This window comes from Melospiza georgiana, chromosome 20 (assembly GCF_028018845.1).
Source record: "Melospiza georgiana isolate bMelGeo1 chromosome 20, bMelGeo1.pri, whole genome shotgun sequence".
NCBI lineage: Eukaryota > Metazoa > Chordata > Aves > Passeriformes > Passerellidae > Melospiza > Melospiza georgiana.
Genome location: NC_080449.1, coordinates 7,470,546 through 7,495,523, shown reverse-complemented (window position 1 = coordinate 7,495,523; position 24,978 = coordinate 7,470,546). Strand labels below are relative to the sequence as shown.

Below are 24,978 nucleotides of genomic sequence, written 5' to 3'. Positions count from 1 at the left end.
AGTCTATACACACCTGCTTCCATCGGCAGCCCTCGGGAGGGTTCAGTGACCTCACCCCGCCAGGAGCCTCTTGACTGCAGCCATCTCAACCAGACCAAATCCCTCCTCGAGTTATGTCAGACATTCTCCAGGATTTGTTTGGTTAATGGGGCCGTGCAGCTGTTTCCAGCCAGGCACAGCCTCTCCGCGCTTCTTCCCTGGGGCTGGAAACCAACACATGGAATAACCATATTAGTAAGGGCAGAATTAATGCAGAGCTGCACCTCGGGAACCAGCTCGAGGAGCCTTTGAACGGCACCTGGAGCCCGACCCATCACCGCCCGAGCCTTCCCCAGCTCCGTACACCCAGCAGCCCCGGTGTAACGGAGGTTCTGAACAGTTTGCTCAGCCCTGCGCCCCAGAGCCCGGCCTGAGGGCGGGAGGACACGCGGGAAGGGCTCAGGGTAGACACATTCCTCAAGGAAAGGCCCCGCAGGGCACAACAACGTGTGGGGACAAAAGGAGCCCGGGACCGGGTGTTTGCCGAGGCCCAGCCAGCAGCACCCGGGCCCGCTCCGGCAGCGGAACCAGCCCAACAGCCCAGCGGAGCCTCCCCCGCAGGGCCGGGCCGCCCTGGCCCCGCCTCGGGGCGCTGCCCGTGTCCCGTCCGGCCCTGCCCGCGCTGCCCGGAGGCCTTCCGGGCCGGCGGAGCCCCGGAGCCGGTGCAGCTGGGGGGCCATGGGCCCCGGCGGGCGCTGGGTGCGGGCGGCACACACGGCCCTCAGCACGGCCCTGGCGCTCGGGCTCCTCCTGCACCGCACGGGTGAGGCGGGGCCCGGCCGGGCTGCGGAGAGGGGGCGGCCGGGGCCGGGCCGGGCCGGGGCCGCTCCGCCCCCGGGGCCAGGCGGAGGACAGGGATGGCGGCCGGGCAGTGCGGCCCCCGCGGGACACGGGCGATCTGTGCCCGGCCGCGGCCCGGGGGTGCCCCGAGAGCGGGGGGGTCTGGGGAGTCCCTTCTCAGCCTCTCCCCCGGTCTCTCCCCATTCCCTCTTCTTAGATTCGGGACCCCTTTGTTGAGGCCAGAGAGAAAAATCCAGGAGGTTTCACAAGGAGCTGCTGCTCTCTGTCTTGTATGGGTACCTTTCAGATCTGCAAAAGCAAGAGGAGCGCGGGGAGCTGCTTCAGCCGCTGATCTTCGTTTTGCTGGTTTTATGCTCGATCCTGCTGTACTTCAAGGTGTCTCTCATGGATCCGGGTTTTGTTAAGCCTGAAGAGGAAGTGAAGGTAGATCCCTTCATGAATAGAACAAAGTGGAGTAGCTGTAAAATCTATAGGCTTTTCTACTTTTTCCACTCTGGTAGATAAGAACAATGTGAAACAGTTGCTGTTGTGTTGGCATGAAGGACACATGCACAGACCGCTGGAGATGAGGACAGGCTGTCTCACACTGGTATTTGGTAACAGCAGTAGGGTTTACAGGCTTTAAATGTGCCTTTCACACCACACTTCCCTTGTATGTAACTGTGCCATTTGAGCTCAAGTCCTCTCTTAGAGCAGAGGCTGCAGTGCCCTGTGGAATGTGTATATGACCTATTTTACAATAACCACTGCTAAGTGGTACAAGTGCAAAAAAAGCCCCAAATTAAAGGGCAGGCTTGGCAGACAGTGCTCTCTGCAGCTCTATTTATTGAACTCTTTATGGATTTGTTGCCCTCTCAGAGGACACATCCACAAACAAGTTACAGTGAAATAAATGGAGATGCAAAGTTTCAGTAACTGCTAGTCTGCTCAAGGTTCACTGCCTTATAGACTGTAGGACAAAAGCATTATCAATCTTAGTCACCCATCATTAATGTCAGTGTTGGCTGTGTATGACTAATTAGCACTGCTCATACCAAAAAGATGTTATTGTGTTTAGAAGTGAAGCCTAACCTTGTTTTTGTCCCAGACTATATCTTGTCCACAGGTATTTCTGCCTCTCTGCAAACATTCTTTGGAGAGTAACCTGTTTTCTCTCACTGTACCATAACTGTCTGCAGATGCTCTAGGTATTCTAATGAATTATTTTGTTCCTAATGACAGAGATAACAAGCACTGTGTAACTGTTAAGTAAAAGTATGCAGCAAGACAGCTCAGTGATGCTTAGACAGGAGCCCAAGAACTCTCAGTCCATTCCTTTCTCTTTTTTGTAGGAAGGTGAAGATAAAGGACTATGTGTGGTGATCCCTCAGCTTCCAGGTGACATTAAGCTGCGGCGCTGTGGTTACTGCCTGGTGAAGGTGGGCATCCAGAACATGCTGGAAGAGGAAGGGATGACTGATTTGAAAGCTTATATTGTTCTTCAGCTGCTGTTAGTGGTCTGTAATTGCTGCTCAGAGGAGGCTGGGCAGACTGTGTAGCTAGACAAGTACTAGTGGAGTTTTCCAAGGCTGAAACAAGTCCCTGCTGGCTTATAGAAACAATAATGTTTTTTTGCCATGAGAAAATTGTATTCCACATTCTTACTGCCATGTCAGCCAGACCTTGCAGTACTGTCAAAGAAGTTATTTTGAAAATACCTTGATAGTCAGAAAAGCAGCTGAGTGTAACTTGTGGGAACTGCTCATTGTTGTGGATTTGTTCAGGGCCTTAAAACAACAAAACATTGGCCTGAATGGTAAAAGACAGCATGAAGGAGAAATTATAGCAATTAAATTAGCTCTTAAAACTAAGCCTAAGCCTAGAAAGGCTTGTTTTCAGAGTGATCCTTATCAGTTTAATGAAATTAAGCACTACCCCAGCTCCCATAAATTCCCAAAGAGTATCAGCCACGAGGAATGAGCTTATTGCAAGAAGAAAAGCTGGCAAAGCATTTATACACTGCAGGGGACAAATCCTGGGAAGGCCTACTTTTCTCAGCCAGGTCTTTCACCTTCTCTGTGCCTGATAATTGAGCTGTTTTCTGTGCAAGTGTTTTGTACTCACATGGAGGCACTTCTCTGTACATCCCCAAAAAGCATCACATCCCTGCCCACTCTGTTTGATAGTAGTGGTTCTAGTTTTTCACCTCAATACTCTGACTCGTGCTTTCCTGACTACTATTAAAAATCACTAAAAGTGATTTGCTTTGTCTCTCTCCTTGGCACGCTGGACTTCCTATATTAGGTGGATAATAAAGAAAATGTGTAGATAGGAGTGTGGGAGAATCACTTAATTTCAATGCCACCCATTTGGGTCTTGACCAGGAGAATCAAAATCCCTTTGATTTGTCTTAGCAATGTTATGTGCTGCTGTCTCACAAGTGTTTTAGGGACAATATTGTGGGGACAGACAGATTTGCATTATGTTTTCTTCTACTAAATGGGAGTGGGACAGCCATGAACTATAGCCAGTGAAGTTTTTTCTTTTCCTGGTTGTGTTTTGCAGCAACCCATGCGAGCCAAGCACTGCCAGCAGTGCCAGCACTGCGTGCGGCGCTACGACCATCACTGCCCCTGGCTTGAGAACTGTGTAGGAGAAAGGAATCACCCTCTGTTCATAGTTTACCTGAGTGTGCAGCTTGTGGTTCTGCTGTGGGGAGGCCATGTTGCTTGGTAAGGCTGGGAGATGGCTTTTGGACCTCTGAGATTGCTGTAGTTGTAGTGCTCCTTGGGCTGGCATAGAACATAGACTGGCTCTGGATCTTCACCCTCTTTTGCATCCTGGAGCTCCCCAGTCTTGAGCAGTCTCTGGTAATTTAAGTTTCATTGTTCATTTTGCTTCAGTCCCTGTAACACAATCTTTGTTTACACATTCAAGTGCTGGAAACTCCAACAGGGTTCCAGCTGTTCAGGAGAGGAGTTAACCCAGGGTGATTGTGTCTCACAGCTGTCAGGGAGACAGAATCTTCTAAATTTAGCTTCCAATCCCTGTGGTGCAGTCTCTCAGGACTTCATAGTATATTAACTCTCTGTAGTCAAGGATTATTAGCAGCTCATTAGTTATGAATCAAACTTAAATGTGTCATCAGGTTTGCTTACTTTGTGAAACTAGTTCTGCTTCTTTAACTACAGATTTATTTCTGTTTGAATTGAAAGGTCAGGCCTTTACTTTGAACAATCCCGGGAGTGGCTGCAGCACAACATTTTCCTCCTTGTGTCCTTCCTCCTGATACTCATATTCACCATTGTGGTCCTGCTGCTGCTTGTTTCCCACCTGTACCTGATCTCATGCAACACCACGACCTGGGAGTTCATGTCCCACCACCGCATCTCCTACCTGCGGCACTCCGAGCTGGAGAACCCCTTTGACCAAGGGATAATCCTCAATCTCTGGAGATTCTTCTGCTCACGCCACCTCACTGCATGGGAGAACATCTATTTTCACAAGAACACTGAGCCTGTCTAGTCCCAGTGTGCCAGCACACCTGGCAGGCTGCTGGGTAAAACTTTGCTGCTGTTTTCCTTGCACTGAAGTTTTAACACATCGTGGACTATGCAACCTGCTCCACAACCTGTTCATCTGCAAATTACATGTAAGGGATAGTCAGGGTTATTTTTTATATATAAACAACACTCTTAAAGGCAAGAATACAGTTCTGGGAAGGGAAAAGCCAGCAGAGCTGATTTCCAGACTGAACAAGGTATCTCTAAATGTATTTCCTTTTGTTAAGTCCACTATCCTATCTCTCAAGAAGAAATGGAAGATTAGTGTGACTATTCATGTTCACTTCTCTTCTCCAAGGTCTCCCTTGCCTTTTGCTGCTAGGAAACAGCAGCAATTACAGATAAAACCAGCCAGGATCAGTGTAATTCCTGTGGCCTTTTTTCAGCCAAGTTCTGACTGTGAGAACTGCAGTGCCTTTTGGCAGTAGCATCAGGCATGTAAGAGAAATATTTGAGTAAATATTTAGAGAGCCAAAAGCAAATTTTATTTTGTCCACATGCCTCAGCTTAATGCTTTCCATGAAGACTTAAGGCTTAATACTGCTAATGTGCATAAGAAAGAGCAGTAAGATATCCAAATAATCTTATGAGATAATTAACCTGTATTTTGTGATGCCCTGAGCAGCTTCCTCACAGCTTTTTAAGTTGATGATGCTGGTAAAAATTCACTGTTTTGATTTAAGTCAGTGAAGAATGATACCATCACTTTCCTTTTGACAGAAGAGTAATCCTTGGCTACTGAGTTATTTCTGCAGATAACTGTGCTCAGGCCTTTGCTGTAGGGAGAGAAGCAGGAGCAGAGGTGGGTACCTCATGCCTAAAGTAACACTGCTGGTAAAACTACTACTACCTCAACTCACTAGTGACATTTTAATAAAATAACACAATTTCAATGGAAGAGAAAAGCTGCCAGGTCCTGAGATGAGAGATGCTGACAGCTTTCAGGCCAGCAGCAAGAGGATCTGTTTTCCATTGAAATAAAAAGTCATACTTCAGATTTCCGTGGGGAACTGAAAGGAAGTTTGGGATGACTGATCTTAGCTTTAAAACAAAAAAGGCTGTGGTGTGAATTTTAGTCCTGACCCTTTTCTGTTAAAACAAAAACAAACAAAACAAGAAAAACCACCACAACAAAATGAATTGTCTTGTGCCTTAATTGTCTTGGCTCAGGAATTAACACCATCTCAGAAGCACTCAGGGTTTAAAGCTGATGAACACTCATGAAAAAATAGTGTAGTTACTAATACAGCACGACAGTCCAAACGCAATTAAAATGCAGCAAAATATCCCTTTTTTTATCAGCTCCAGAGTTTGTAATCTCTGCAGAGTCTGCTTTGTTCAGGGTAGAAGCTTTATCAGAGGGATATCAGAATGCTAAGGATTGTTTTTGTAAAGAAGTGTACACCATTCAGAAGTATTCTGCAGGTTGCTTGTGTTGCTGTGGTACCTGCTGAAGTGTGGATCATCTGTCACACTGCAATTCCCAATTCCTGATTCTTCAGGTATCAGTCAAGTGAAACTTTATCAGCAGGTACAACAGCTCAAAGCACTTTTGCTCTGTCTGGTATTTCTTTAAAATACACCTGGGTGTTAATTTACCTTTTTTTTTTTTTTTTTTTTTTTTTTTTTTTTTTTTTTTTTTTTTTTTACTCAACCATAAATTATAAAATAAAAGATTAAATATGCATTTTTAAATTGTCTATGACTCTTTCTTTGAACTCAAGTTCTAGGCTTCACCTGTGCTAACAATCCAATGTGCTGCCTCCCACTGCACAGTGGCCTTGAACTAAAGCCACAAAACACACCACAGAGGCCAAACAGCAACTGCCACTCCAACAAGAGTGAGGAAAATGTGTATCCTGCTCTAAGCAGGCCAGTGCACTGAGCCTGAGCAGGAGGTTGAAAGGATCTTTGTACATGGGAATTTTCAGAAGCAGCTATACTTGGCTCTGAAAATAGGAAATCTGGCTTGAGTGTGAAATATGCCTGGTTTGCACAGAGCTCTTACCTCACTGAATCCTGAAGCTCTGGGACCTGCCTTGGCTTAACAATTCCCTAGATCCTTGTCTCCAGCTACAGCACAGTTGCCTTAGGCCCACTCCTGTCTCCATCTGGTGAAAAACTGAAAGAGCAACGATTGTGTCCTTGTTTGCATCAGATGCCTTATCTCTAAAAACCCTTCCCTTTTTGCCCAATGAGCTAACATTATGAATTTAAGACATGAAAATGTATCTTATCAAGTATAATTACAAGACAGATTATGAGGCAATGAAATCACCTTTAACTCACTGATTTTCCAGTACTGACTGTCATTACTTAGCTGTCCCCAAAAATTATACAGGATGTACACACTGATAAAATCTGTGGAGACATAAACTGACTGCAGTCATTGGTATCTCTCAGTTGATGACACCAACCTGAGTGAGAAGGAAGAAAGAAAGAAAATATTACTACTGGCATTTATGGAGAAAACAAAAGTCCTGCCTGTTGAGCATTTTAGTTAGTCCTGATCTGAAACATTTAGCTAACACAAAGGAGATGAAAAGCTGAGTATTTATTATATAGAAAGGTATCTTTATTTTCAAAAAAGAAAAAAAAATGTGCAAAGCTGTGGAGTTTGATATCATTATAAACAACAGTTAAGAGCTGGCATCCTTAAATAGAAAGATTCATCTTCCTTCCAATAAATCACTTGGATCATTATCCAACATCATTGTCTTGGTAGTGTTAAAATCCATTCCTTGGCTGGTATACACATTTTTATGAGTGGGAAATGGCATACAATCATTACCAGGAGGAAATGCTGCATCTCTAGAAAATCACTAAGAAGTGGCCACTCCCCTGCTATGCTACAACTTTAAAAATCACACTACTTACTTAGGCTTTTTGCAAAGAGTAACCTAGGTTGCAGAGATGATTTGATTTCAAGTCCAGCTTAAATTCCAAATTTCATCTACGTTCAATGACAGAAGAAGATACACCCTGTCAAATGTTAATTATTCCTTAAAGGTAACTGACATCCTTCCTACATATGAGGCTGGAAAACCACAACTGAATGTGGCTGGAAAGCCACATTCAGCTTTCAGGGCACCTCATGCTGGGGCCATCAGCACTACCTGTACTACAAACCCTGTTGGCTTTTCCACTGGCCCTGCAAAGTCTCCTCTATGCTCTCTCAAGGTGGTAACAATCTCTTCATGTTTTTGTAGCCCAGGAATCACACATCTAAAAGATGTCTGGAAACAAAGTCAAAGTCCTTGAAGACAGTCTGCTCCTTCTTGGTTAGGACAGAAACCTCCTCAGGAGGAGTAAGGATTGGCTTTTGGGAGGTGAACTCTTCATCAAAGTTGCTGATGTCTGTTGGATCTCTCAGTGTAGGCACAAAGGGGGGCTTCAGCCTCCTGGCAAACAAGGCATTCCAATCAATTCCCTGTAAGAAAAGGAAGGCAGAGATTCCATGCAGTGTATTTCACAGCTACAACTGTATTTAGGAAGGACAAAACTACAGCTGAGCCATGGCCAGGTGGATCTGTGGATCCCAGCAATTTCTGGTGAGATCCAAGTTCTTTTCTTGCTCCAGTGCAAAGCCAGACAAGGGTTATAAGACTAAAAACTTCTGGACAGATGAGTAATAACAAGGAGAGATGGCAACACCTTTGCCTGGAACAAACACATACCCCTGACACAAAGCAATTTAACCTCCATTTCTTTTAAGAGTCATGGGTATCCTCCAAATGCAGGTGATGAAATAGACTGACTGACAATCACTGTGATCACTAGATAACATCTTTGATGCTGCAGTTTAATTTTAAAAGGAATATTTGTTCATGTCTCTAAAGTTAAGTATATTTGTAAATAGAAGCAGCACAATCAGAAATAAACTGACTCTGAAAGCACAAAGATCCCAGAAAACAGACTTGGGGGATGTCATTTCAAGCAGGACTTGAAACACATATTCCTGAATGAAGTAATGAGGTGCAACAGAAACTATCACTAAGATCTCCCTGATAACAAAGGGAAATAAGCCTCAACACCAACAGAGAGCAAATCACTCTCTGCTCAAACACAAGAAACAAGGGAGAGGTTTAAACCAAGTTCCTACCTTAAAAAAGGGCTGAATTTTAATCTCTTCTGCATCTTTTTCCCCTGCTCCCAGTCTACGCTCTGGACATTTCCGAAGCAGCTGCAGAGATATCAGTTCAAACTTAAACAATGGGAACCAGAATGAACAGAAATTATGTTCCAGAGAGAAAAACAAAAGAAAAGGAGGTGGACTGATCCCTCGGTGTTTCCTCATTCTCACTTTGCACCAAGGTCATCATCCGCCAGGAATAACTCAGACCTAGTTTCTTGTAAACAATTTGCCAACAGCAATAAGATACCTGCCATAAACTGCATGGAGCATCTCAGCTTAATTGTGCACCTGTGACTATGGGGTCACATTTAAAAACTGAATCCAGCCATCTCCAGTGAATGGCTCTGACATTCTTGCCCTTGAATCAACACTTCTCTGTGCCAGACTTAGCAGGAACAGTAAGCAGCCTGCTTAGTCATCCTTCCACGGAAGAACTGCATTTACGTAAAGAGAAGGGAGGGGAAATACGTGCAAATTTTAAATATTTCCTTAGCCTATGTAGGCAGCTCCACATTACACACACAAATGCTGTGCAATCCTAATCAAGCCCCTCTGGATCCACTTACACAGTAAATGCAAATTCCTCAGGCTCCCCGAGACCCAGCAGCCCTTTACCTTACGGATTATGGCAAGTGCTTCAGTTGAAAGGAATCGCGGATACCGAACTTCATCATTGACAATGCTGTCAAAGACTTCCTCCTCATCATCTCCAGGGAATGGTGACTGCAATTGGGACATGCTATTATTCAATCCACATAGCACCCATTCCTCACTATTAAATAAGCATAAGACTAGCAGGGAGTTGTATGGATTAATTAATTACTGTTTGGCAAGCTCTATGAATGAGAAAAATGTAACTGAGGTATTAATAAATATTTGGCTACATTTAGCAATATTTTACCTGGGGTGGTCAGGTCCCCAGGCCTGGTTAGTGAGATGCCCTGAGGGAAGCTGGCCTTACCTCACCAACAAGCATCTCATAAATGAGCACACCCAGGCCCCACCAGTCCACTGCCCGCGTGTACGAGATGTCTGTCAGCACTTCTGGGGCCAGGAACTCAGGGGTGCCACAGAAGGTGTTTGTCCGGTCTCCAAAACCTATTCCTGTAGGAAAAGGACACTTTGCTAAAATCCAGCACAAGTTACTGAATGGATCTGATGCAGCCTCACCTCCTGAAAGCTGTAGTTTGTCTCCTTATGTTGTTACCTGGGCATGGAGAATTGCCAGTGAGAAGTGTGAAACCTGAGGCCTTCAACCACTCCAAATAACAAATATACAGACAATGCTTAAATAAAGAGCAAACCTAAGGAAACTTCCTGCATGTTTCATTGCTCATTTACTCATCTACATGTTTTATATGATCCTATATTCTGGCTCCTTTGAGCAAACAAGCACATTTTAAATGCTTTCATAAGTCTCCTGAAGATTACACAACAAGGTGCTCTTCCCAAATTCATCATGGCCAGACAGGTGAGGAGTTTTTTGTTGTTTGACTTTTTTGATGTCAATTTTTTAAATGGGGATTAATACAAGTTACACACCTACTAAACCCCAGATCCTAAACTAATCCTGATGGCTCAATTTAAGCTTCTCCAGTTGCTCACCTTCCTTACACAGTCCAAAATCTGCAATCTTCACAAATCCTTCAGCATCTAAAAGGAGATTATCCAATTTCAGGTCCCTGCAAGCAAAGGAGATGAAAGAAAACAGTGGATGAAGACTGAGGATTGTCACCCAACATGGCTTTTTTGCAAGAGGCAGAAGGTAGGTGTTAATAAAGAGAATAAAATCTAGATTGAGTTAATCTACATTTGGTTTAATCATGCATTGTTTGGAAGATTCCCATTAATTTATTGATATTTTCCCCTAAACTAAAGGCTCAAAAAGCAGCATGGAGCTGGGTGGGGATTATTCATCTGGAAAAGAGCTCCCACAACAACATGACAAATGACTTTTTCCAGTGAAAAGAAAGCAGTGACTTACAGGTGCCCCCCAGAATGTATTGACATGTCACAGAGGATTAATCACCTGCAACATGCCAGATGAATAGCTTCTAGGTGACTTTCTCTACTGTGAGCACGATGAACATGCTGATAGTGACAGGGAAAATAAAGACAGGCAGAAAGATTAGAAACCCCAGCAAGAAAGTGAGCTTCAGACACAGTTACAGAAAAAAATCAACCTTCAAGTTGCTGAATTGTCTTGAGTCTCTGCTGCATTACCTATAAACAATTTTCTTCTCATGCAAGAACTGGAGCCCCAAGACTACACAGGCTGTATAAAACCTAAAAGACAGAAATAGTTATCAGGCAATATATGAGATTCCAGTTAAAAATTTATAGTGGCTGGAGACAAGAGCAATTCTAACTCACTGTGCCATATGCTCTGGAAAGACATCTTCGTGTATGCGCATCATCAGATCCCCTCCTGGAGTGTATTCCATCACAAAACAGGCATGGTGAGGGGTCTGGAAACAGGCAAACATGTTCACAAGGAATGGATGATCAGAAGAATTGACCACCTCAAATATTCGCTTCTCACAGTTCAAGCTGCCAGGATTCAAAGAATGAAAACGTCAGTGCTAAACAGACTCAGCAGGAAAGACTGTTTTGAGAAAGAGAGGATGAAGAAAATGTTTATATCTGAAGTTAGAGAAATTAAAAGTGAGGGGTAATATAATATTTATCTCGTATATTTCCAAACCTTGAGTTTTAGAGTATTCTTCAGGTATCATTCTTACAAAAGTTAGACGCCATTCTAAGTTTCCTTATTTCTGATTTTAGTTATCCAAGTCTTAAGGTCACATTTAACTTTGAGAGTACCACAGCCAGTACCATACCTTTAACATTTGATTACAGTTGTGGTAATGTAGCCTCTGACAATAGCACCATCTCTAAACAAAGCTCACCTATCAATTTCATCTCTCCTAATAATGTCTTTTTTCTTCAAGGCTTTGATGGCATACAGCTTCCCAGTTGCCTTGTATTGGGCTAGCAGTACCTGAAAGACAACAGAAAAGCTGTATTTTAAGCAATTTTGTATTTCCTTATCAGATTACTTTAATTCAAATTGATGCTAACTATTTCCATCCAGTCCAGACAGTCATCCTCAAAACCAAACTCAAGGAACTCGAAAAACACAGCACTTCTGTTTTGCAGCAGTCCAGAAGGATGTCAGTGTAAATTATGTCCTTCTCCCATACAGCACTATCACAGCTGGCCCAGTGCTTCAGGAGCACCTCAGAGCTCTCACAGAGGGAGCCATGCAAAGTTTTGGGAATGGAGCTCTTCCACTAGTGATCCTCATGAAAGAAATGGTAATGGTGTGCCTTGATTTAGCACTCTCAGGACAGAAGGAGAAAACCTTTCTCCAGGCTTTGAAGTCACAAATCCTCAAGAATTTTGACTGTTAACAACAGTTACCAGCTGCTTATGTGGCTGGGCTGGGTTTGCTGTTCCATATCTGCACTGTAACAGATCTCTCCTGTCCTGCAATGTTTCTACTCAGACCTCCAGGCAGAGCCCCACTGTCACAACCACTGCCCTCCTCCACAGTGGACTTCTCTACTACCTTCCCAAAGTGGCCACGGCCCAACATGGCAATGCAGTGAAAATCCTCCAGCTGAACTGTCCTTTTCCTGCAGAAAAACAGAGAAGAGATAATACCCAAGAGATGCATGAGCAGATATCAGTGTGTGTTTGTGTTAAGAAAAGAAGCTCTGTATAGCAAAAAGAGAAGCAAACAACTGTGCCAACCACCCCTCACCTAATCCTGACAACTAAAGCTTGTGCTAGTGTTCTGCCACTTAAGAAAGAAGAAGGTAACCCTGATCAAAGGAAATTGTTTTTTTTAAACAATAGTTAATTGTTTTTTTACTTGTCTGGGTATATTTACTGCTGTGTATCCCTGTTTTAAACAAAATGTGTCTGTAGAAGTGCCACAGACTATAATCAACCTCCTGTTTTATGCCTCTCATCATAATAAGAGACAATGTACTGCAAATCAATAGAAATAGAAGAGTGTGAGGGATGCCAAAAGTAGTTCTGGAATGTATTACTTAGCACACAGACACATCTAAATATACTACACTTACACTGCAGTACACAGTGTAAGAGGTGATTTAGTAGAAGACAGACTCAGTATTTGGGTTAATGAACAGATAAGACACAGCAGACATTCAGACAAGTGAAGTTCAGAGCAGATTTTTCATTGTATTGTCCACACTCAGCATTAAAAATTTGTTGCTGAGAAACCAAAGCACACGTTGAGCAGAATTTTAGACTTCATGCTCAAAACTTTGAGCCCAGTGACTTTTTAATCTGTGACCTGAGACAGCCCATGCTATCCACAGTTACCTTGGAGACGCTGGGATTGGAAATCCTGTTACAGGAGAGCTGCAAGGCTTCTCCTCAACATGTAGCCTCTTCAAGCACTAGGAGGAGAATAAAAAATACAGTGGGTCATTCTCTGAAATCACCAAGTCTAACCTGAACACCCACATCCAACTTTTCTCTTCTGTCTGGATCCAGCATGACCACAGACATGTTCTTGCAGATGGTCATTGCCTCTGCTTGGACATAAATAGCATAAAAACAGATTATCTATGAGCACACAAAATTATCCCCATGTACAATAATTTTAATAGGGTCAAATCTTTTAAAATAAACACTTTTAAAAGTCTAGGATAGAACATTTACTTCCTAGATGTCAAGAGTCACAATGATCAAAGAATGCAGTTTCCTCTATCACAAAAGCCAAATGAGAAAGGGTACAAACAGGTGGCAGAACAGGTCATTTTACTGCTCAAAGAAATTTCCTGCTCATTCCTGACAGAAAAGTAGAGCTGCTCTTGGTTTTGCCCAGTTTCTTTAATGACAAAGAACCTCATTTGCTTCTGAAAGCCTGCTGAACCTCCTTCCCTGCTTTCTCTGTGCAGTCTGTTCTGTACTCTTGCCCTGAACTCCCAATGCTGACCTACCTCCTATTTTGCTTCCCCAAGAAAAGCAAGTTATCATTTTTTTAAAAGAGGGGGAAAAAACCCATACAACTCTTTTTGAAGACTCCATGCCAAAATGGTTCCCTGGATTCTGAATTCCTGGAGATCAGCCAGCTAATGAGGCACCTGCCTAAAGTATAGCAAATTTCTTCAGTAATAAAGTAGAAGAACAGGGTTTGAAAGAACAGAAACCAGCAAAGACAACATTCCCAATTAGCCCAGATGGTTACCGGAGAATCTGCAGGGGATGGAGCTGATTCCTTGGAGCTGGCCACCAGAAAAAGCCGTGGAGGTTTGGGTGGTGCTTCATCAACAAATGCAAGCTTAGCCACAGGGAAATCACTGCATTTGTGAGACAGAATTGAAGGAGATTTTGCCTTAGGGCAGAGCATTGTACACAGACACCTTTGCATCACCTCTGCTGTGTTAGTTCAGTCCAAATCACTGCACAACAGGACACCCTGGCTCACACTGTGAAGTACCAACAAGAAATATTCTCTCCTAAATTAATTAAAAGTTGGTTAGACTCACACTCTAACACTGGCTCTCTGATGCTATAAAATTAATGAAACACACGTATGTAGAAATAAGTCTTTAAAGAAATCTTGATTTTAATAGCAAGACAGTAACTGAGTAATTTTTTTTCCTTTCCTAAGTCCTATGCATCAGTGGGAATAATCTCTTTAGAGAATAACTGATTCAATTTAAAAAATATTTTGGGGAAAACTTTCTTCTATAGCACATTCAAAATCTCAGCTATGTCCCTTCTGAGTGCTACATTACTCATGAAAGCAGAGTGCATTTTTTATCACAACAATCACATGGTGACCTTGCATAGCTCAGTGTACTGGGGAAGCCATTTAATGAATGGTATTTTCTTTCCTTTAGAACACAGAAACTGTATATCTTTTTTTTTCTAGAAAAAATTAGTGTCTTCCTCCACCTTGGTAAGGTGCAACAGAATTTTAAGATCTACCCTACACCCATTCCAACACTCAGGACATCACTTACCTACTCAATTTGGACCCTGAATCCCCATGACTTTGTGGGGAAACTGGAGGAAAGTCTGTGTGATTGGGATCATGAAGTGGGGGACTCAGAGTGCTGATGGAACTACAGGGAGGGAGGAAACTCATCATCAGGCGACCCCAAGCTGCAACATTCATGTTCATTTGGGGAGCTCGGAGAAATTCCTTCCCTGGAGGAGCCAGAGTCAAACATCAGTAAGATTACAACACAAAAATTACAGTCTCACATAGTGTTAAACTCTAGTTTTCAACTAAACACCTGGGGGTTACCCCAAAAGGGCAGCTCACCCTTGGGAGAATGGGCTTTTCTTCAGGGAATAAAGATCAATGATGATGAAACAGATCTGCTATTTCAGCTAAGTTCAGCTCCATATAATATCATAACAATCTTCAAGTTGAAATTGAATAGAACATTAATTGATTTTACTTCAAGTCAGGTTTTCTTCTCTTTCAACACTACATTTTAATTATGCAGCCTGCTAACACATTCTGAAAATGTGTTAAAAAGAGTAAATATTTGGGATATTTTCATTATTTTTACTACTTCCTGAAGAGTATAAATATAAAATCTCATTTATCCTCACTGCCACAAAAGCTCGGTATGTAAAGTTTCACCTTATTCAGCTTCACAAGGGAGAATTTGCAGAGAAATAAGAAAGTATGCAAGCTATTCCCGTCCATAAATCTCAAACCTGAGCCAGCTCAGCATTTTATGATGACAGCTCTAGAGACTTGATAGTCAGTAGCCTGTTCATGCTACAGTGTTCTGTCATTCAGAGTTTCCAGAAAAGCTCCCAATATCTGTTCATCAGTAACAGCATGGCTGGTTAAATTAGTACAGTTTGAGTCCTGGATCTTCTCATAGAATCATGGGTTGGTTTGGCTTGGAAGGGACCTCAATGACCATCTAATCCAAACCCCATGCCATGGGCAGGGACACCTTCCACTATCCCAGGTTGTTCCAAGCCCCATCCAACCTGGCCTTGGGCACCTCCAGATATGGCACAGGCACAGTTTCTCTGGGCAACCTGTGCCTCACTACCCTCACAAGGAACAATTTTTTCCCAATATCCCATCTAATCCTGCCCTGTCAGTGGGAAGCCATTCTTCCTTTGTCCTGTCACTCCAGACCCTTGTCCAAAGTCCCTCTCCAGCTTTCTTGGAGCCTCTTTAAGGCACTGGGAGGGGCTCCAAGGTCTCTTGAGAGCCTTCCTGAACTGAACAGCCCCAATTCTCTCAGCCTGTGTCCAGAGCAGAGAGGCTCCAGCCCTCTGAGCATCTTGGTGGCCCTCCTTGCTGCATGAGGTCCACATCTTTCTTATGCTGGATGCCCCAGAGCTAAGTGATCTGTTAAATAACTAGCAATTAAATCCTCTTAGCAATGTTAATTGTGAGTAGCAGCACCATGACAATATTACATTACACATGAAGCTGCAGCCAGACTGCCGGCACTTCATATGACTGAACAAACTTTCACATACATTGTAATTAGAAAGAGTTTTAACATCTCTCAGATTGAGTAGGACAGCAGAACCTCCTTGTGTAAACCCCTGCTCTCATCCTGCTCAGTCACTTCTCCAGCAGCTCACCTTTCTGTTTGGGGAAAATGCGCTTCTGTCGCTGCAGTTTTGGTTTCCTCTCAATGACAGGATTACAGAACATCACCTGTCAGAGAAGCAAAAGATATTTTTCAGGATTCTTCATTAAATTGTAAATCCAAATTTTCACAGATGCCTTTTTTCTCTCATCAAAATCTCCATTTCTATCTGTTTGGTAAATTTTGAGTCAATCCCAGACTCCAAACTTGGTTATTCCAGATTCATCCTCTAATCAGCTGCTACTTCAGTTATGGGTTTAGAGACTGGAATTATCTGCTACCTGAAATTGAGAAAACCCCCAGAATTAAGACCAATTTATATTTCCCAAAAATTTTATCTAATTTGAATGAAATGAAATTAAATGAAGCCATGCATAAAGAACACGCCCATTTGTAGGATAACAAACACAGCAGTTCATGGCACACAAGTAAAAACAAAAAAAACCAAAACCAAATGCCACAAACCAACCACAAAAAAGAAGAAGGCAGGGAGAGAAGGCAAATTTTGGTACATGAGGTTTAGATCCTACTTTGGAATGATAACTACAGGAACTCTCATCACAACACAAAGGAGAAAATGCTGCGGCCTTTAAGGGATTATTGAGATTATCTCTACATTGATGGTACTTCAAACTATTATTAGGCTCAGAAAGATGATAAAATAAGCATAGCCAGAGGGAGTTTGGATCTCTGATTCTACAGTCTCTGTGATTCAATTCTGACCATTAAGCCATATGTTTAATTAAAGTGCCACCAGTGACTCATAATGAAAGCAAATAAAAATGAGCGGATTTCACAGCACACACACACAGGGTTACAGTGGAGCAGCTGAAGAGTCACTCCAGGCTATGGATGTGCACATCTATTCTATCCTGTTGTTCCTTGTTCTTCTATGGGCTATGATGCAAGAGAGTTTCAGGTATCACTCTGCACTTCTAGATTATTGCTCCTTCCATTCCTTGTACTCTGGGTTGAACAACTGCTTTCAGGGCAGATACCCTAAAGAGACAGAATTCTCTGAGAAAGAAACAAAGCTTACATTTATACCTCTGCAAAAAGGATTCCTTGGGGCTCCAGCGAGAGGCACATCCCATGACGTTCATTATCAAGAAAATCATCCAAACGTAAAAACTTCACTGCACAGAGCTCTCTCCAATCTCTCCAATAAATTGCAATTTCTAGTTCACGAGACTGGTGGGATGGGTGAATGGTGGGGGAGAAAACAAAGGCAGAATAATTACATATTGCTCCATGCTCTAGAAATGGCACGTGTATTTGTGAAAAAATAATAAATAAAATAAAATCTAAACTAAAGAGTATGCATAAAATACTTCTTTAGTGCTTCTGTTCCATGCTTTTGATGTTTTTAAATCTTCTTAGCTACAGACCCTCTTGAAGTCCCCATTTAGAAATCCCTAAGAGCCACTTTGCTGATAAGATGAAATAAAACTGCTCAGATAAGGAGAGAAGGACAGCAGATGCTGCTCAAGCTGAATCTCTGGCAGTGATGCTCTGCCTCCAGGGGAAGGCCAAGCTAACTGGCAAATCAAAGGCCATGGGGACAGCAGCAATACAGGGTTGAGCTGAGTGGAATGACAGCTAAACAAACAAATCAGGTAAGGTTAAATGGAAAAATAAACACCACATGAATCTGAGGCACACTTACCCGGTCCAGCTCAATGGCAAAGCTCTGGTCCCACGCCTGGTTATTAACTGGTCCCCAGTTTGTTTGGCCAACTACTTTATTGTCCACTTTGAGCACAGCAAGGACCTCATCTGGACAAAGGCAGAAATGTGGATTATAACATTTAATCTCTCATGCTGAAGGTGCACATCCCAACCAATTTCCAGGAGAGTCCTAGGAGGACCAGGCATAATGCAATTCATTTTCTCTCTTAGTTTTGCAGAAATTGGGTTTCTTTTAACATCACTTGTACCAGGCTGGGCCAGTGAGAAGCCCCCTTGCTCTGATATGCCTCCAGCAGGTCCACAGGGAACTCTGTACTCACTGCTTGGCTCCTCATTCCGGTATTTTCCTGCAACACCACGGCCATGGATGCCCAGGCCAACTCGTGTCCGGGAAAGGGACCTCAAATCACTGGGGCTGCCACAGATGGGAGAAGAACTTGTCATTCGGGAACGTCCTGGAACATTTTCCAATAGATCCTGACACCCCATCAGCCTCACTTCCAGCGTTCCTGAGGAATTTTAGGAGAATAAGGAATATCATTATATAAAAGATAAAGTGATTCCAGTCAGTCTGATTTCAAAGAGATCACAGAATTTCTCAGATTCACAATTTCTCGCTTAATAGTTTAAATTGAGCAAATCTATATGCTCAGAAAGCTCTGCCTGACCTAGAAGACAGAAGTCCAGCTGCTAGAAAATCCAATGTCAATATGACAAAAATGAGAAAAAATAGAATTCATTTTTCTCTCTGTCCTCCTCACAACAACATGTGCTGCAGGATCCCTTTACCTGTAAGGGCTGTAGGTTTGATGACTGAAGTGGGTTGCATGCTGCCATGCCGGGCTCCCAGGGAGGAAGTGTTCACCAGCTCCTGTTTGATGAGGGCTCTTTTTGGGTGATCAGGAGAAAGCTCACTGAGCTGACGTTCCAGGGAGAAGCGCAGCAGATCAATCTTCTGAGAGGATTCTTGCAAACGACCCTGAGCCTACCAGTGTGAAGGAGAACAGAAAAGCAGGAAGAAATTTTCCATGTAGAGCCATGTAGACCAGGTATTATTAACTGGAGTAAGCTTAAAAAAACCCCAACAAGACAACATCTTGCTAATACAGGATACAGATAAATTAAAGACAAAATATTTTCCCACAGAGCTTGAACTCCCACCAGTGTCACTTCTGGTGTTCTTGAGAAATTTCACCAAAGCAAGGAATGCTATCCCTAGAAGGGGAAGTCCAGTCTGCCTCGACAGAGAGACAGGAAATTCCTAAATTAGTAACATGGTTAACCCTGCTCATTCATGCTAAATCATTAATGTGGAGGCATGATACCACCCTCTCAAGAAGGCCTGAGCATTGTCTGCTTACCTCAGCCAAAAACTTGCGATCCTGTACCCGACTGCCCCCCAGGATCTTCAGCACATTTTTTGCCCCCTCTGCTACAGCAGCTTCAATGCGCAGGTGATGCCTCAGCTCCTCAATCCGCAGCTCCAAAGCACTGATGGTGGTCCCCATCTTCACTGGCATTTGGGAGGTAAAACATGGCAAGGATGAAAATCAAGCTAGTACTGTGGATCTTAGGGCTCTGTCTGCATCTGTTGTGGGCTGTATCAGTTACTTAAAGCACGTTACCTGCTGGATCCACTGTATCTTCCATCCCTCCTGCTGACTGAGATACTTTCACAATGTGCATGCGGATTATTTCAATCTTTGTCTTGCTGTCCTGAAGCATCTGCTGAGCTGTAGCCAACAGCTTCCTCTCCTGCCAAAAGGAATCAGATGCAGAGAGAGAACCATGATCACTAAAAATGGTTGATGATGATGATGTGCTCACATATGAGGGTGAGGTGGTACTTGCACGAAGGGTCACAAGTGACTCTGAAATGGAATACACAAGTGGTTATGTAAAGGAGGCACCACTGGGGATCAAGGACTCTGAGATCACGATCTCCATTTGCACAGGGAAAGGACAGGTCAAGGACGTGCCCAGTTAATACCAAATCCTGCAGTCACTGAGACTCCTTGTTCCCTGGTTAACTGCACTTACAGTGTTCTGTAAGCAGAGCAGAGGTTTTGAACACATAAAAATATCACAGCCCTCTTACACTGCTGGTCTTATTGAATTAAGCTTCATAATAAGCTTGTATTTGAAATGTTTTAAATTATCTTTTGACTTTTAAATGCGATTATGCCAAACTCAAAAAACTAGATGAATACAAATCCACTAAACCTCTGAAAATTTTTCTCACATAAAGAGATACCACATGCTGTGTTTTATCCTAAACAACTCACTGATATCAAAACATCACACCAACTAACTCAGTTACAACATCAATGCTTTCTTAGCTTTCTTTCCTCATCAGTGACTTAATGCACCTCTTATACCACCCCTATGTGCTGTCGTTATGCTGAGACTCAAAGTACACAGCTAGGATTCAGGCAAGCAATCTTTGCAAATTAATTTCTGTCCCAAATCAATTATCAGAGAGAGATTTGTGTATATACTTAAAATACAAATTTTGATCCAGTAATCCATGCTCCCAAATGGCTCTTTATTCCTGCTTACCTTGGATGCTGAATACATTTGGATCATGTTCTCAGCTCCTTGTTTCACTTTCATTTCAACATGCAGCTGCTTTTTCAAAGCTTCAACCTTCCTTGCCATGGGGTCTGGGTTTCTTTCCCAGAGACAGGGATCTGGAGATACAGATCCATCTGCACAAACAACACAATCAATACCATTAGTCATCTTGTCTCGTTTCATTTCACCAGGTTACAGATGGGTGACTCTGCAAAGGAAAGTTAGGCTATAAAATAAGGTACAAAAAGGTCTTGTCTACAAAACAGATTGGGAAACACTTTCAAATAAAACTCAAGCTCATATCTGTAAATATTTCTTAATTTATCAATGAACCTGTCATAACAAGCGCTCTTCCAATTTTATACTCATTATCCTATGAAATACCTGGATGTTGAACTGCCCAGAAACCCTATTCAAATCTCTTCAATTCCACCTACAACCTATTCCTGAATATAGCCCATGCCTACCACTCTCAGCTGGTTTTCTCCCTATACTCCCTTTCACCTTTATAGCACCATTCTGAACTCTTTATACCCCAGATAATTTCATCAGATAAAAACCAAGACGTTCCCAACACAGATGAGCCCTCAACATAAGACTGTACCAATTCAATATCTCTAGAGATTGAAGCACTCCAAGAGAATGTTGCAGCCAATCATGACCCAAGAACTACCTGTTGGACTCTTCTCTTTGTCTGGTATCAAAATCCTTGCATTGAGCTCCTGAAGTTCCCAGTGCAGCTGCTCCAGTTTTCTGTTGGAAGATTTCAGCACGTGCTCGATGTGGACAAGGTTCTTTCTGTCAGTCGTGGCTTTGCGCAGGTTTTCTGCTCCCTCTTTAATCTTCAGTTCCTTCTGTATGGCCCGGCGGAGCAGCTCCTTCTCACCCTCCAGCTTCTGCTGGAAGCTTGGATCCATTAAATTCACATCATTGCCCAGCTGCAAGAGAGAGCTGCCCTGCAGCCCAAGAGCATTGAGCAAGAGGATTTCAGAGAGTTCAAATCCAACCATTTTTATGACACTGCAGCAATACCTTCATTAGATTCCACTCCTTCATTTCTTTCAGAAATTCCCAAGTCAATCTTTTCACCAATTTTTCAAGAAGACAAACCTACATTTCAATTCCAGAGGACAGAACACAACTTTGATCTTAAGATGCTTTAATTTGATTTTAAATCATAATGGAGAAAAACCTTCATTTTATTTGCCCCCTTGTTATTTAGTGTCTACACGCATCTTATTCTTTAAGAATCAAAGTTCAGCCAATATTTGCTCTTGTTCTAATCAACATTACCTTTTACCAGTTTGATGTTTTAGATACATATTTTTATCTGATTATGCCTTGATGCTGACTGCTCAAAGACATGTCTCAGCTAATCTGTTAGAGCTTTTAGGAATGCCACAAGCATGTGTTAGCCCTCAGCTGTTGTCCCTGAAGAAGAAAAACCAAGCCCTACAGCTTTTTTTACAAATGAACAAGCAAAAGAATAAGTTTGACTGTGTGCTGTGTCTGAAAAGGTGAGCAGACTAATGTCTCAATCTCTGTTCTCTAAAGGCCACGTTAAACACTGATTATTTTGAGTAGCATTAGTGGCATTCACTCTTGTCCTGGGCTTTGTTTTACATCATTTCAAACACCACTTGTTCTAGTGAGATATGGCTCAGGAACAGCTCTGGACAGAGCTGCTCTGTCACAGACTCAGGACATACCCAGTTTGGTCAGAGCAGAGTTTATCTCACTGCCCAAATAAACACTGGATTCACACAGGAGCTGCAAAGCATCCCTAAGGGTGCTGCCCAACACCACAACACATCCAAGCAAGAGCTTGTGCTTCTCCCTTCAACAGGAAGAGCAGCTTTAAGGCATCCAAAGCAATGAATGCATTCATAACCTCCCATAATGACTCACACCCATGGCTTAAATGCAAAAGAAGTGGTCAAGCACTGCCACAGTAACTGGCTTAACATCACAGAGCACATCAGTGCCTAAAGACAGGGCTCAGGAATCCCGACTTGTTTTCACACTCTGTCACTGGCTGACCACATTTCCAACAACAAACCACGCTGGCTTTGTGTTACTCATGTACATTAATACACTTCCAGAGTGTGCTGTGCATCCAAAGCCTCCTCCAGAAACAATTACTTAATCAAAGACTCAACCAAACATCCTTGATTAGTTTTTGCTACAATTTCAGTCCAATAGCACAAAGAAAAAAGGAAAAAAAATCCATTTGAAAAGTTGGCCTAAATCCAAGCTTTGGCTGCAATGGCCAAAATAGGAGTTGTTCAGATTGGTAGCAAAACAAAAAGGTTCAGACCAACATCCTGATTTCAGGAAGTTCTCGCCCAATTAGTAAAGCCAGGAACTAAGCCAGAGCTTTGAAAGACATCCAAAGTTTTGTGAGGAAGAATTTGAATCATGGAGTTCCTGAGTCACAGGCAACCTTTACCAGCCCTAAGTTGGAAAATCAAAAGCTCTTTATCCAGTCTGTAGCAAGTTATTAAAAGGAGTGTGATGGTTACAATTCCTATTTAAATAACTAATAAAAGCACATAGATTCACCTTCTATCCAAATTATGCAAATGGGTGTAAGAATTTCCCCCCTGGATCCACTCAGAGTAAAGGAATGAGCAGTGGTACAACAGTAGTACCAATAAAAGGTGCTGAATATGAAGCTCTGGGTATTGATTCAGAGAACAGGTACAGCCTCAGCAGTTCTCAGGTCAATTTTCCCTACACCAGTCTCTGCCAAAAACTAATCTGAATATCAGTTAATGCATCAGGCTAAATTTCTATATTTAGAATGTAACATGTTTCACTTCCCCATCTTGCCCTCTGCGGATCAGAGGGTGCCATAGCATGAACATTGTTTGCACCAGGAAGATAGAACACTCCACTTCTGAGAAGCACGGGAAAGACAAATTTGCATTTGGGTTGAGCCATTTTGCCTTCTGGCTCAGGAATTTCGGTGGGGTGTCCTGACACTGCCACAGCCTGTGTTGCAGCTGTTCTTGGGTTCCCTGGAAAGGTCAGTCTCCAACACAATCCTGCAACACATTTACAGCTTGCAGAGAAATACCCAAAGTAGCTGAAATTGGCTTGCTTTTGGCACTTGCAGTGGGGATGCTGGAGCTCACCCAGAATTTCTGCCAGGCTCGTGTCATACCCAAGTGTCCAGACTGCTTTCTAACCAGCACAAATTTCAGCAGTATGAGTTACACTTAATCCTCTGGACTGCAGCCAGGGAGATCCCATCCCATCAATTATGCCCAGCTTGGAAATGAGTTTCACCTGCACAAAGCCCAGAGCAGTCCTGCCCTTTACACTTCTACTACTGACACAGAAATTGATTTATAATTTGACTTAATAAGCCAGTGGTGAGGCTGCCATCCTCCCTGCAGCCCAAACATTCCCAGGACATCTTAAATCCCATCTTTCACAGCAACTTCATACCGTAGGGATGAGATGCACGTTGGGGAGCCTCATACCAGCTACATTCATGTCTTACAAGAAAAAGTCACGGCTAATTCAGGAAAAAGACTCTTTGTGGTCCTGCCTGGACCATTCCCAACTCCAAGGCTGAGGGCTGAAAGCAGCGAGCCACCGGGATGAGAAGAACCCGGCAGCCAGCGCTCTTTGTGTCGGTCCCTCTGTCCCTTCTTTCCCAGATTAGGCTTGAAACTTTCGTCTCAAGAGAAGAGGGCAGAACATCTTCCCCTCTCCGGGGAGCTTGTTCCAGACACGAATGTTTTCCCAGCCCGGAGCCTGGCTGCCCTCCCGGCCCCGCGCCAGCCGCCTCGCCCCCAACACCTCCTCGACGCCGAGAGATTTCCTCAGCAGGCACCAACTTGGCCCGAACCCCATTTCCCTGAGGCGAAGAGGGACATTTTTAGGGGATCCCATCAGCTTCCCACACCCTCTCCCATCTCCTTGGGGCGCGGCCATGCAGGCGGAGGGGGAGCGGCGTGAAGCCCCTCAGCACAGCCGCCTCTGCGGGGGCTCCCGGCGGGGGAGGGATGGAGGGACCCCCACAGGACACAGGGACTCGCAGCGGGCGCAGGGCCGCAGGGTTTTCCCGCTGGGGACATGGATGGAGGGACCTCAGAAGGGCGGAGCGGGGTGCGGTGCTTTCCCGGCGGGGCAAGGATGGAGGGACCCCCAAAGTGTCCAGGGATCCCCAAAGGGCACAGGGAACCCCAAAAGGCGCGGGAACCGCCTTCCCTCCAGGCGCTGCCCGGCCCGCTGCCACCCCCGAGCCCTCAGCGCTCACCTGCGGGGTCGCCATTGCCGCCATTGCTCCGCCCGGACCGGCACTTTTCAAACTCGGCGGTCCCGGGGCCGCCGCCAGCGCCCTCTCGCGGGGGCGGCCCGGGGGAGCCGCCGGCGGGCAGCCCTCGGGAGCCGGAGCGGGACGAGGAGCGGGAGCCGCCCTTCCCCACACGGCCCCGGGGCAGCCGCCGCTCCGGCCCCCGGCTGAGGAGGCGCCGCCGTCTCCGCCCGCCCCGGGGGAAAACGCGCGGTCGGGGTCCCGTGAGGCGGGGGGAAGGAGCGGGGACGCCGCGGACGCGGAGGTACC

General features: G+C 44.1%; 2 protein-coding genes across 2 annotated transcripts; one reads left to right on the top strand and one right to left on the bottom strand.

Moving 5' to 3' along the window:
- The first annotated feature begins 717 nt into the window (after positions 1-717).
- On the top strand, positions 718-5,964 carry ZDHHC12 (zinc finger DHHC-type palmitoyltransferase 12). Its single transcript, XM_058038273.1, has 5 exons — positions 718-802; positions 1,127-1,263; positions 2,172-2,258; positions 3,385-3,551; positions 4,035-5,964. Exons 1-5 carry the CDS (start codon positions 718-720, stop codon positions 4,342-4,344), a joined length of 786 nt encoding a protein of 261 aa, XP_057894256.1. The 3' UTR covers positions 4,345-5,964.
- Positions 5,965-6,990: 1,026 nt separating this feature from the next.
- On the bottom strand, positions 6,991-24,739 carry PKN3 (protein kinase N3). Its single transcript, XM_058038083.1, has 22 exons — positions 24,673-24,739; positions 21,076-21,358; positions 20,388-20,536; positions 19,454-19,583; positions 19,190-19,341; positions 18,618-18,813; positions 18,149-18,337; positions 17,806-17,915; positions 17,187-17,330; positions 16,132-16,207; positions 14,526-14,712; positions 13,745-13,856; positions 12,874-12,950; positions 12,089-12,155; positions 11,427-11,518; positions 10,891-11,067; positions 10,741-10,803; positions 10,123-10,199; positions 9,479-9,621; positions 9,133-9,240; positions 8,485-8,565; positions 6,991-7,812 (listed from the first exon to the last, which is right to left on the bottom strand). Exons 1-22 carry the CDS (start codon positions 24,694-24,696, stop codon positions 7,600-7,602), a joined length of 2,850 nt encoding a protein of 949 aa, XP_057894066.1. The 5' UTR covers positions 24,697-24,739; the 3' UTR covers positions 6,991-7,599.
- Between the last annotated feature and the right edge of the window lie 239 nt (positions 24,740-24,978).

Coding starts and splice junctions, on each gene's coding strand:
- PKN3 (XM_058038083.1), bottom strand. CDS start 24,696: ATGGCGGCAATGGCGACCCCGCAG. Junction 19,342..19,453: donor AGATACAGTGGATCCAGCAG/GTAACGTGCTTT, acceptor CCCAAATGCCAG/TGAAGATGGGGACCACCATC. Junction 12,951..13,744: donor CATCCCCTGCAGATTCTCCG/GTAACCATCTGG, acceptor TTCTCCTCCTAG/TGCTTGAAGAGGCTACATGT.
- ZDHHC12 (XM_058038273.1), top strand. CDS start 718: ATGGGCCCCGGCGGGCGCTGGGTGCGGGCGGCACACACGGCCCTCAGC. Junction 1,264..2,171: donor AGCCTGAAGAGGAAGTGAAG/GTAGATCCCTTC, acceptor TCTTTTTTGTAG/GAAGGTGAAGATAAAGGACT. Junction 2,259..3,384: donor GTGGTTACTGCCTGGTGAAG/GTGGGCATCCAG, acceptor TGTGTTTTGCAG/CAACCCATGCGAGCCAAGCA.